Below are 12,255 nucleotides of genomic sequence, written 5' to 3'. Positions count from 1 at the left end.
ACCAGGTCTGGTACTCAAACCACAGTTGACCATGGTGCGAGTCCTATGTCCTTAAACATCACGCCACCTGCCAGCCCCTATTTATTATTTTTTAAGCTTGCTGTAGGGCATGTGTGCTGATCAGAGCGCAACAAAGTGAGAAAACAAGCCACCAGGCCTGGCACTCCAACCATAATTGGCTATGTAGGAGCCCAGCACCTTTAACATGCCACCTGCTGTACCCTACAAAAGCCTTTAAAGTGACATTTTACAGTTTAGGAAACGAGCTCAGCAAGTATAAGCCACGTTATGGTTCAGAATTCAAATATTAACCAAAATCTTTCATAGATAATTCTTTATAAGGGCTCCCTTCCCTCACCTTTGCTTTTGTTTTGCTTACTACATTTCTATCTTGGGTACCTAAGCCTTTGAAGTGGATTGGTAATTTACAACTATATATAATGGCTCTTAGGCAAGTGAAAGCCTTTCAGCCGTGTGTAAGCTATCCTGGAGACATACTATCAGGTATAGTAACTGTTAAAGAATATAAATGTGGGGCCAGCAGGTGGTGTGGTGGTTAAGCTGCTGGACTCCCACAAGGCCAATCACAGTTTGAGTCCTGGACCTAGCATCTTTCTCACCTTCCGTCTCTATGATCAAATTTAAAATAATTAAAACTTTTAAAAATAAGACTATAAATATGTATCTTGAACACTGTTGAAAGAGAACTAGTCAGATGAATGTGACTGGCCTGCCACCTAGCAGTTGCATCTGAAATACTCTTGCTAATTCTTCATACAGGTTTAGAATAATTTCGGTTATATTCCAATATATAAATTCCCCACAATATAATTTTTAAACTTTTTGCCAGAGAGGAAGAAAGCGCCCTGCAAAGAGAAATGGTCACACTGCAGTCCCTTCTTCATTTTTCTACTCTATCAGTGTATTTCAAGCCACTAGGCCTGGGATTCAGACTGAAGTTGGCCATGTGAGATATGTCTGCTTTAACCACCCAGCCATGGACCCAGTGCAGAATAGAAATATATTGCACTTAATTAATAAATTGCACTTGATAAGACTACCCAAAAAAAGCCAAAAAGTCTTTATTGCAATAAATTAATCTGATGAGTTATGTGAGAAACTGCACATCAGTTGGTTAGCGCAATGAGAGCCTCTACCACGTTGCCCATGTGTTCCCGTAAGCTCCGTTCTGCTGCTGCTCGAGAGATCTCCATCTCTGTCATCTGCAAGAAAAGAACAGCTAACGTTACTTTGGTTTCTTCCCAGGCACTAAATGCTGACTCTACTTGCTTAAGCAAACAACCCAACTAAGCAGAACTTCTGTTCATAATTCGCTAGTAAGGCATTACTACTCACAATTAGTTCCAGATCTTCCTTCTTGATAGTTACTTTTGCCAGTTCCTTCTCCCTGCAAATATTTACATCCATTAGTTCTCGTTCTCTACCTCTACCACCACCTTCTCCAAAAGTTCATGCCCAGCTATGCTTTGTCAAAGATGAATCTTTTTCTTTTTTTTTTTGTTTTTTAAGAATTATTTTACTTAACTATTTATTTAATTTGACCCAGGGGAGGGGGGAGTGAGAAAGCAAGCTACCAGGTCCAGGAATTGAACCATGGTCAACCATGTGGGAGTCCAGCGCCCATAACCACCACACCACCTGTCACATACCACCTGTCAGCCCCTTTTGTTTTTATGACAAAGGTGTTTGCTTAAGTGATCTGAAGAGCAAAAAGCATAAGAACCACTGGAGTCCAGCGCCCCTAAGTACCACGCCACCTGCCAGCCCCAAAGATGAATCTTTATAAACACTTGAGTGAGAGGCCAGAAGGTAGTGTGGTGGTTAAGGTGCTGGACACTCCCACATGGCTGCATGTTCAAGTCCCAGGCTTGCTGCCTTGCTTTCTCACTTCACCCCCACTCCTGTCAAATTTAAATGAATGAATGAATAAATAAAGTGAATTTTTTTTGTCTTCTAAAATTAAATAATTTTAAAATAAAAACTTGGGTGGAAATACAAAATGACTCCCACTGATATCCCCATCCTTTGTCTGGAGTCTTCACAACGGGGCAGGGGGTGTTACCAGAGGCTTCCCTTTCACTAAAAATTTTAAGTACTAGATCTATGAAAAGTGAAACAGTAAAATAATTATTTTTCTTGGGAACAGGGAAGGGTGAGCTGGTTTTTAAAGCTGGTCTCTCACTGAAGACTTACCGCTCCTGTTTGGCTTTCTGCTCCCGGGACCTTCTATCTCCAATGACAGACATGGCCTATGGGGAAAGAGGTCTAGTTACTGCTCTGCTATCCATAATTTCCAATGACCTAATATGCCAATGAATAAGTGGCTCGTGTATGTTTTCACAATAATAAGTGTAACCAGAAACCAAGTACTGCGTTTAATTAAATTCTGTGAATTAAACCCAAAATCTCCATCAGGCGCCGTTTAGCAAGCAGCGGGCCCCGGTGCCCGCCGTTTCCCTCAGCTCTATCCCACTGCCTCCTCCCGCCATCGGGACCGGAACCCCGTCCTAGGGCAGGGGTTCCAGCTACAGCCTGAGAGCCCTCTCTGCTCCTGGCCCGCCCACACAGCTTCCGGCCAACCTCACCGTCTCCAGATTGGAACTCTGAATTTCCTTTTCCTCCGCATAGTCAGTGACGCGCTCCAAATCCGCCGCACCACTGTCATGCTTTCGTGGCTTCTCAGGAGGCCGTTCTGGGCCACTGGTCTCCGTCTCCAACTCCAGCTCCACGTCCCCTTCAGTCGCCATGTCAGTCCCACCGCGCCGCCGCATAAGCTCCGCCTCGCGACTTCCGGTAACTCGCCCGCGACTTCCGCCCAGGGCGGAGCTGTCCCGAGCCACACCTCCTTTGTGCTCCAGTTCCAGAAGCTTCAGCGAGTAGGTTTGCTCACTTTTGACTTCCTCACGGGGTTGTAGTGTTTTCTGAAAGGCTTTTTTTTCCCGGAACTAGCGCGTCACCAGGCCAAACCACCCCAACCAACATCCTTCCCACCTCTTCAAGAACAACCCCCCCATGCCCTGCACCATACCCTCTCTGAGGAATTCTGTCCAACCGGATGTGAAGACATTTAATCCTAAACCAATTAAGAATGCTAATCCACATGATGCCAGATACAAACTGCCCCCCTAATCTGGGGAGAACAGCCTGAGTGGCCTAAGAGGGCCTAAGGAGAAAACACCTTCACAGGGTTTTCTGCATTCAGCACATCCTGGAGATCACTTTATTTCTCCCTTCTGCCTTTTACCGGGTGATCAACCCCCAGCACAGTGGCGGTCCAATGGGCTGAGGGCAAAAGCTACTGCTTTCTCATCTACCTTCCTTCTGATGGATACAGGCCTAATCTCTGGGACAAAGATGGTGGGTGCTAAAGCCATTGACACAGGCTCCAGCACCGCTCTGGCCCTGGCACAGCAGCACAGCAGCATCGGCAGTGTAGTAGTGAAAACGCCTTTCTTCTATCAGGTGAGAGGGTGCCTGGGCAGATAGGCTTGAAAGGTCTCTTAAGAAAGGGCTATCTGAAAATCCAAAGAACACGCTGGCTGAAGCTGGGGAGGAACACCTGCAGAAGCTAGTAATGATGGGCCTTTTTTCTTCTGACGTCCTCTATCCTTTGTCACAGTAGTCAGTAAACCTTTCCTCCCATGTCCGCAGCCCCTAGTGTTTACGAAAGGGAGTAGTACAAGCCTGCCCTAAAAGTGTGGGGATGAAAGCCCTACTAATTGTCAGTGGAAAGTTATCCTAAACAGTTTGCAAACAGACATTAAGAACTCAAGTAAAAGCACCGGAGGAAAGGGAAAATTCTGGGATTCAACCTCTTGGGTTAACCTATGCATACATTAATGAATACCTTTCCTTAACAAATCTTCACCTTATGCCCTGCATCTGCTCTCCCCCAGGTGTCCTTCTGTGGACCTACTATTCCTTACACCAGCTGCTGCCACTTTAGATGGCCCTCTCTCACAGAGTCTACTTGCAGTCGCCTGTTCTACATCCTCCTCCACGTGGGGACCTCAACAGTCTGCTGCCTCCTGTTATCTAGGACTGTTGTGGAAAGAGTCTGGGGCAAGGCACATGGGGTAAGTGGGAAAGGGTCAGAATGCAAAGAGGGAAAGGACAAAAGGAGAAACCCTGAGATAAGAGATTCCTATTTGGGGCAGGGGTCAAATGAGTGGGCATACCATTGTGAAGTAGGTTCCTCTCCATGTATTATGCTTTGCCTTGCCCTCCCATTTTTCACTTATACTCCCTTCAGATCCAGATGCCCTCGGGGTTGTGTGCACACCTGTTTGGCCACTCTGACTGTCCAGTGCTCAGTGGCTCTGGGGCTGTGTACCGAGTATGTGCAGGAACTGCCACCTTCCATCTGCTGCAGGCTGTGCTGCTGGTCCACCTCCAGTCCCCCACCAGCCCACGGGCACAGCTGCATAACAGGTTTGTGTATGCTTTTTGGGTGGGAAGGGGACAGAGGAGGGAAGTAGACACAAACTGGGCAAAGATAATTCTGGGATGAAGTAACAGCACTGTAAAAAGGCAGAAAACAGATTTAATTCCCTCTTTCCTCTTTCTTGATGTGTTACGTGAGTCAGACATTTATCCTCTTTGAACTTCGTCTATAAAAATGGATAACAGTGGGATTACTATATGCAAACCCTCTGTAAGTTGTAAAATATTGCCCAGATGTAGATATCTTTTCGAGTTGTAGTAGTATGCAGGGGGTCTGTTCCCAGTCCTCTCATATGGGACTGGTTTCTCCTTTCCTTCGCGTAGTTGTCTCTTCCCTGACCTTTTTCCTGTTTTTGTTTTCTCTTTTGCCTTCCCCTAAAGGCACTTTTCACTCTCCTTTGGCCTTTTCTCCTGAATCTGGTTTTCTCTCCCTCCTAACCAGTTTTTGGCTCCTCAAGCTGCTGTTCCTGTTAGGTCTCTGTGCTGTTGCCTTATGCATCCCTGATGAGCATGTCTTCCCAGGTACTCTACTTCACACCCCATCAACAGAAGTAGGTTTAAAGGTTTTCTAAGCTGAGTGGGTAGGAAGAGGAGTAATGAAATGAGCAGCTACATTTTCTCACCGGTGCCCATCTTGCAGCCTGGCATTACATTGGGATCTGTGGAGGTTTCACATTCATCCTACTGCAGCTGGTGCTTATCACAGCCTTTGCCCATTCCTGGAACAAGAACTGGTAAGAGGCACACACCCCTAGACGTTCTTCTTGGGCAGGCTGTCTGGGATTAATCAATGTAGGAGAGTTAGGCAAAGGGGCACAACAGGTCACTGGTCCCACAGCTTCCCACTAAGTAGTATCAAAACATTCAGAAATGTCATAACTCTGTGGGCCAAGTGGGATGGGTAGTCCCAATCTTCTGGGAGATGGAGAATACTTGTTAATGGGTAAAAAAGAGTTGGAGCTCCAAGCCATTGCCACCTTCCACCCTTAGGCAGACAGGTGCAGCCCAAGACTGTAGCTGGTTCCTAGCTGTGCTGCTGGCCACCATAGGATTCTACAGCATAGCAGGCGTGGGAGCCGTGCTCCTGTTTCGCCACTACACGCACCCAGCTGGCTGCCTGCTCAACAAGATGCTGCTCATTCTACACCTATGCTTCTGCGGCCTCCTCTCCTTCCTCTCCATCGCTCCTTGCATCCGCCTCAGTGGGTACATGCCCTACAACAGTCCAGATTTTGGGGTCCTTTAGTATACCAACTTTCATTAGCCTCCATCTCATTTACCCAATAGAATCTGTTTCCAAGAGATGAGGAGACATAAATGCAGGTGGGGGTAGGAGCAGAGGAAATTACCACCCTGTAGAGTAAGGCAGTGCTGTTGTTCATTCTTCCCAGAGCAACCTCGCTCTGGCCTTCTGCAAGCCTCTATCATCAGCTGCTATATCATGTATCTGACTTTCTCTGCACTGTCCAGCCGTCCTCCAGACAGTGGTAAGGAACAATACCTAAACTTTCTATGCCAGGAGCTTTTCTGTTCCTGCCAAACACCCAGTTCTTTGTTCTTAACACCCTTCTGTTTTCCCTTCCCAGTAATCCTTCAAGGACAGAATAAGACCCTGTGCCTGCCGGGCCTGAATACAGTGGAACCCCAAACACCAGCTACCTCACTAGCAGTGCTAAGTGCTGGCATCATGTATGCTTGTGTGCTTTTTGCTTGGTGCGTAAAAATGTCCAAGGGGGAGAGGTATGACAGGAAGGATACGGAGGGTTGGTCAGGAGAATGTCTGAGGCCATAGTTTATTTAAACTTTAGTGCAACACTAGAGTGAGAAAAGCTCCCATAAAAAGGGACAATTTCTAAAAATAGCACTTCGTCAGATGATCTGTATGAGATGAAAGGGGCAGGAAGAAGGACTTGAGAATTTAAAATGTGGGCAAAGATCTTTGGACCCTCACACAAAAAGATTCCAAAATCTTTGATGGAAAGGGCCTCAGGGAGCGGTTTCCTAAGGGTTTTATGAACCAACTGGCAAAAAATGCCCCCAGACAATCCCTCCTGCTATCAGGACAAGCTTGAAAACTCATTTTTTTTCTCAGCAATGAAGCCTCCTACCTGGCTGAGGTATTTGGGCCCTGGTGGATCATCAAGGTTTACAGCTATGAATTCCAGGTGAGGATCAAGAGCTCAGTATCCCCCAACACCCCTCCCCACCCATACACACACATGCGCGCATACACACACATCCTACCAACCTCTACCCAGACTGCTCAGATTCTAGCTATTACCTTTTATTGAGTACCCGTAATGTGCTAAGCACTGTGCTAGATACTTTACATACATAATCTCATTTAATTTAATCCTCACAACAACCCTGTGAGGTAGGTATTTGCTCCATTTCACAAACGGAGAAATTGAGGCACAAAAGATTAAACATCTTACCAAAGTTCGCATAGCCAGTTATATGCTGGAGCTGGAATTTAAACCCAAGTGTGCCTCTGCTTTGTACACTAGACCAATCTTTTCAAAGGGGTATTTCCTAGATTAACGCCTCCTACCTGGCTGAGGTATTTGGGCCCTGGTGGATCATCAAGGTTTACAGCTATGAATTCCAGGTGAGGATCAAGAGCTCAGTATCCCCCAACACCCCTCCCCACCCATACACACACATGCGCGCATACACACACATCCTACCAACCTCTACCCAGACTGCTCAGATTCTAGCTATTACCTTTTATTGAGTACCCGTAATGTGCTAAGCACTGTGCTAGATACTTTACATACATAATCTCATTTAATTTAATCCTCACAACAACCCTGTGAGGTAGGTATTTGCTCCATTTCACAAACGGAGAAATTGAGGCACAAAAGATTAAACATCTTACCAAAGTTCGCATAGCCAGTTATATGCTGGAGCTGGAATTTAAACCCAAGTGTGCCTCTGCTTTGTACACTAGACCAATCTTTTCAAAGGGGTATTTCCTAGATTAACACCTTCACATGCCTTTAAAGCTATTTCAAAACATGCTGCCTTCTATTTTGCAGAAGCCCTCACTCTGTTTCTGCTGCCCTGAAACTGTGGAGCCAGAGGAAGGTGGGTATAAAGGAGCCCTAAGAAATGGCAGATCTCTGGAGTGCCAAAGGGCCCTCAAGAGGCTTCATGAAAAGTAACTAGGGGAGGGAGGAAAGAGGTATCTGAACAGCTTTGCTCCTAGCAGCCCTTCCCTCTCTCCAGGGGCTGCCAGGTCAACTGACCAAGAAACCACTCCAGTACAAGCCCAGCATCTTTCCTACAGCTATTCTGCCTTCCACTTTGTCTTCTTCCTTGCATCACTCTACGTTATGGTTACCCTGACCAACTGGTTCAGGTAGGATGGAGGTGGGTCTGAGACACTCCTGAAATCCTAGCTATTTTAAGGAAAGAGCAATTCTAGGCCATTCCAAAAGGTTCTTAGGAGAGACACATGGATCTGCCATGATCTTCCATGGAGAGGTAGGACAGATTAAAAAGCTAAGGTCCTGCATAGTCTCTAATCAAGATGCTTTGGTTCCACAGCTACGAGGGAGCAGAACTGGAAAAGACTTTCACGAATGGTAGCTGGTCTACCTTCTGGGTCAAGGTTGCCTCATGCTGGGCTTGTGTACTCCTCTATCTGGGGCTGCTACTGGCACCACTCTGTTGGTCTCCAACCCAGCAACCCCAGCCCTCTCTCATCTTCAGGAGACAATGCCATCGAATCAGTGTCACCAGATAACAAACAGCCCAGGGTCCCCCTAACATTTTAAAACACTGAAAAGTCCTTTGAGGTTATATCCCTCGTCTTGGCTCAGGGAAGCTATCCAGCTCAGCTGAATACCTCAAGGACATAACGGGAGTTACTTCCCTTTAGGCTGAAGTCTATAGCAGTCTAAAATGGAAGAAGTGGTTGCATACACCCTAATGCCCCAGGCAGAGTTTCTGAATCACTGGAGCTACTGTTTTGTCTTCATCCCAGCTCAAGAGCCTAACTCCCAAATCTGCAGCTCAGGAACCACTGCTGATCCCAGCAGACAGTGTGGCACCAGCTCTCTCTTGGCACTTGAGCTGGATGTGGGAGCAGGGAAAGACCAACAGAGACTGAAGACATGGCTCTATCCTTGGAGATAAAAAGGAAAATAAGCAGTTCAGTGCTGGGCACAGGGGGATAAAAGAAGCCCAGAACTACAGAACAAACCAGGGAATAGGAAGAAAGGAGCACAAAGGCTAGCCCTGGTTTTAATCCTGACCTTGAGGTGAAGGGAAGTGGGAAGACAAAACCACCCTCATTCCATGAGAATGACAGAAGAGAATGTGAACACTTGAGAGCAACTGGCCACGGGAAGTCGGTTAGCAGCAGGATTTTTTGGCCAACTTTTAAGCAGATGAACAAACTGAGGAAGAACGAGGAAGAGAAGCATAAACTTAAGTCTTGGAGCCTTCCCTCAGGCCCTCAACTCCATCCTTGGGATGATGTTTTAAGGTGTGGGTAGGGGACAAAAGTCACAGAAAAGTTTCTAAGGTTCTTAGAGGATTTCCTTTACTATGTACCTGGAGTACTTGTCTGCTTGTCATAGTATAATAAAGGCTTTTTCTGTGATGTTTCACTTATTAACTCTACATATCCACCACCTCTTAGAAGTCTAAAGAGCTCTCCCTTTTTGGTGGGAAAGGACAGTCATTCCTCCATCCCCATCCCCCCAAATCCCCAGTCAAACCAGGCGCTCAAGGAATTACAAAGCTACTTTTAATACTTTGGGGTGAGCCCCACAGGAATAAAAAACACTGGGAAGAGGTAACCCCCTCACCCCCAGGAGTGGCCCAGGGGGAGAGAGGCTACCTGAGGGGAAGGAAGCACAAAAGGGACCCGCTGCAGACTCAGGGCAAAGGGAATGCCATCGGTGCTGGGACCTGTGAGCACTACAGGAGGAAACGCGAGCGTGGTGGGACTGGCTCCAGGCACACAGGCGAAGGGCAAGAGGGTTGGACACGAAGCCACAAAGCTACTTGGGTTCCTCCTTCTTCTCGTTTGCCTTTTTCTGCTTCTGCTGCATGATCTCCGAGTCCCTGGGGGTAGAGATGATGGGGCACTGGGAGGTACCAGAGGGCAAAAAGGACAAGATGCAGGGGGATGAAGGGCACAAAGGATAAGATGGAAGTGGATGGGACAAAGTTCAGCGTGTGGCTGCTGTATTCCCACCCTAGGAGCACAAGCGGAAGAGAGCTGAGGCTCAAAAGGCAATCAGTCTCCACCTGGCTGTTGCCCAAGGGGTCAGAAATCTGGCCACACAGGCCCAAGGCTCTCTATTCTGTGCCGAGTACCACACCCAGCAACACCCCTTTGAAGGCTGGGAGACAGGAGGAGAAACAACAGCAAGGAGGGCCAAAAGTACTGGGCTGTCTTAACCACAACTGTGTTTGAAATAAGAAGCTCCCTGCCCTTGCCCTTAAGGTCAGACTCAGGGGCTACCAGAATCAGACAGAGGGCAGGAACCCATCACTGTCCCTTCCTGTAAAGATGTGAGCCAATAATTTGGAAAGTGGGGAGGAAATAAAACCCTAAGGGAAGCAATGCACCGTGCTCCTTACTACTAGTGCAAATTCAAGCTCTGAAGTAGCTCTTTGCAGGTACAACCCTTGGCTAACCCAGGTCTCCCTCGTCCCAACCCGTCCCCTCCCTGGGGCTACCTCTGCTTGCGGGCGGCAGCAGAAAGCCCGTCATCTCGGCGCTTTCCCTTAACCGAGTCGCTCTGCTTTTTCATATTCTTCTGGCGGGCGAGTTCACGCTGGTTACCGCCTAGGGGAAAAAAGTAAAGGGTGAGACACGGGAGCCGCTCTAGCCACGCATCGGCGACGGCGCTCCCGCACCCTGCACACCAGAAGGGTTCAGCATTTCCTTCCCCGGGCCAGGGCATCGGCCCATTTCGGGGCCTAGGCGCTTAGGGAGGAGGGGGAAGGGGGGCCAGGAAGAGTAGAGAAGCTGTAACGGGGCAGGTCAAACTGCCGGGCGGAGGGAGGGCAGTCCCGAGGAGCCTTCTGGAGGCGTGTTTTGACTTTTGGGGCGGTGTGGAGGCCCAGACAGGTGGCGGGGCGTGTGTGGTCGGTGTGGGTCTCTGTGGGGGATGGGCTGAACCTGGGGAAGGGGGTTCTGGGTCTAACACCGGGGCACGGGGCTTCTCCTCACACTCGTTAGATGCGGAAGGGCCTACGCCTAACGCGGGGAGAAGGGGTCTCGTTTAAGTGGCGGTAGGCAAAGGGCTCGATTTCCGGGCTCCGAGTGAGGATGGCTAAAAAGCGCTCCTAGAGAAAGGACTCTCTGGGGAAGCTGAGGGAAGGTCAAGACTGGCAATGTGGCTGTCGTGTTTGGGGCGGACGAAAAGAAAAGGGCAAAAGGAAAGGGTCTCGGTGCTCACGGGTCATGGCGACGGCAGCGGCTCCGGCCTGCCTCCGTTGCGTCCCCTCGTTCTGTCCGACGTCGTAGGCCCCGCCCCTTTCTGAACGTAACGAAGTCGTCCCTTTTCCCTCCGCCCCTTCGCGTCCGCGCGCCGACTCCCATTGGGCAGGGCGAAACACGTGGGGCCGCGGGCCACGCTCGAGCCCGGGAGGTAAGGGGCGGAGGTCTGTAGGCGGGGCGCGCAGCGTGGGGCGGGGTTTCCCGAGAGGCGTTGGGCCAGGTCTGGAGAAACTAGGCCGGGTCACGTGGGCAGGGTGGGGGTAGAGGGGTGCGGCTGGCGATGTGGCGCTCCCGCGGGCCTGAACACGTGACCGGGCAGAGTGACCTCATGCGGGGACAGTTTGGGGTACTGATAAACTCACGGTGAAGGAACTCGGGGCGGAAGGGGGCGGGGAGGGAGGTGGAGGGCGGGGTTGCGCAGAGCCCAGGTAGCTTAGCCAGTTCTGTTATCTGGAATGTGAAGCTAAACTTGATGGTGTTACTTAAGGACCCCCACACACCCCACCCCCACCTCCCAGCCACTTATCTGGGCCCTTAAGGTGTTCACAGCTCGTGTAAAGTCCTGTACAGACTGCAATTTCAGATAACTCCCCGACCTCGCCATGTATCAGTAGAAAATCACAGTCACTGGGGGTCGTCCTAAAATTCTGGTCCTGCTCTTTTCTCCACAGAAACTTTAAATGTGAGCAACGAGTAACTTGGAGGTATTGACCTCAAAATTATAACTATGGTGTTAGATCGCGCTGCGATTAGATGCATCTCCTATGACTTTTTTTCCTTCTGGCCGTTTCCTCACTGGACCCACCCACACCTGACTTGTGAGAGAGTTGAACTGGACCGAAAGCTAAAAGTGTGTTCATTCTCATTCCTAGCTCCGTTAATCTGTCTACAGGATTTACCCCCAGGCCTAAGGAAATCATTGGATAAAGGATAAATGCTTAGGAAATACCACAGAAAAGGATTAATTGTGATTTTAACTTGTAAATTATAGCTAGTGTCTAGCAGAACGGAGTTGAGTCTGGAATTTCAAAATTGGCTTGCTTCCCTTTCAACATACTGCTAGTGGGAAGCAATAAACCTCAGTCAGTACCATCCTCGTGATTTCTTCCATACCCAAGGTTCAACTGAACGTTATTTAAAATTTTGGTATGGGGCTGGCAGGAGACGTGGTGGTTGAGGGCACTGGACTACCATATGGCTGACCAGGGTTCAAGTCCTGGACCTGGTGGCTTACTTTCTCACTCCCCCCCCTCACTCTGTCCCTTTCTGGTAAGATTAAAATAAAGTTAAATAAAATAAGTGTCTTTTTTAGAAGTCTTAAAGGATAT

General features: G+C 48.6%; 3 protein-coding genes across 5 annotated transcripts; 1 reads left to right on the top strand and 2 right to left on the bottom strand.

Moving 5' to 3' along the window:
• Positions 1-1,065: 1,065 nt before the first annotated feature.
• Positions 1,066-2,951, bottom strand: HYPK (huntingtin interacting protein K). 2 transcript variants are annotated; one of them, XM_006162875.3, is made up of 4 exons: positions 2,607-2,820; positions 2,215-2,270; positions 1,357-1,408; positions 1,066-1,223 (listed from the first exon to the last, which is right to left on the bottom strand). In XM_006162875.3, the coding sequence occupies exons 1-4, from the start codon at positions 2,790-2,792 to the stop codon at positions 1,128-1,130; spliced, it is 390 nt and encodes a 129-aa protein (XP_006162937.1). In that variant the 5' UTR covers positions 2,793-2,820; the 3' UTR covers positions 1,066-1,127. The 2 variants fall into 2 exon arrangements, with proteins under 2 accessions (XP_006162937.1, XP_027621891.1); XM_027766090.1 differs by lacking the exons at positions 1,066-1,223; positions 2,215-2,270 and having other exon boundaries at positions 1,349-1,408; positions 2,607-2,951.
• A 109-nt stretch (positions 2,952-3,060) lies between these two features.
• SERINC4 (serine incorporator 4) lies at positions 3,061-9,135 on the top strand. Its single transcript, XM_027766091.1, is given in 11 exon segments — positions 3,061-3,483; positions 3,918-4,097; positions 4,274-4,452; positions 4,907-4,986; positions 5,105-5,198; positions 5,455-5,666; positions 6,557-6,629; positions 7,503-7,551; positions 7,693-7,825; positions 8,014-8,132; positions 8,135-9,135. Coding segments are annotated over 11 exon segments (1,335 nt in total). The 5' UTR covers positions 3,061-3,345; the 3' UTR covers positions 8,213-9,135.
• A 63-nt stretch (positions 9,136-9,198) lies between these two features.
• Positions 9,199-11,019, bottom strand: SERF2 (small EDRK-rich factor 2). 2 transcript variants are annotated; one of them, XM_014581879.2, is made up of 3 exons: positions 10,887-11,019; positions 10,162-10,270; positions 9,199-9,563 (listed from the first exon to the last, which is right to left on the bottom strand). In XM_014581879.2, exons 1-3 carry the CDS (start codon positions 10,891-10,893, stop codon positions 9,278-9,280), a joined length of 402 nt encoding a protein of 133 aa, XP_014437365.1. In that variant the 5' UTR covers positions 10,894-11,019; the 3' UTR covers positions 9,199-9,277. The 2 variants fall into 2 exon arrangements, with proteins under 2 accessions (XP_014437365.1, XP_006162936.1); XM_006162874.3 differs by having other exon boundaries at positions 9,466-9,540; positions 10,887-11,018.
• Between the last annotated feature and the right edge of the window lie 1,236 nt (positions 11,020-12,255).

The sequence above is a fragment of the Tupaia chinensis genome, unplaced genomic scaffold, assembly GCF_000334495.1.
Source record: "Tupaia chinensis unplaced genomic scaffold, TupChi_1.0 Scaffold141044_1, whole genome shotgun sequence".
Classification (NCBI taxonomy): Eukaryota; Metazoa; Chordata; class Mammalia; order Scandentia; family Tupaiidae; genus Tupaia; species Tupaia belangeri.
Note: the sequence above shows the minus strand (reverse complement) of the source record. Positions and strands in the feature narration are given on the sequence as shown.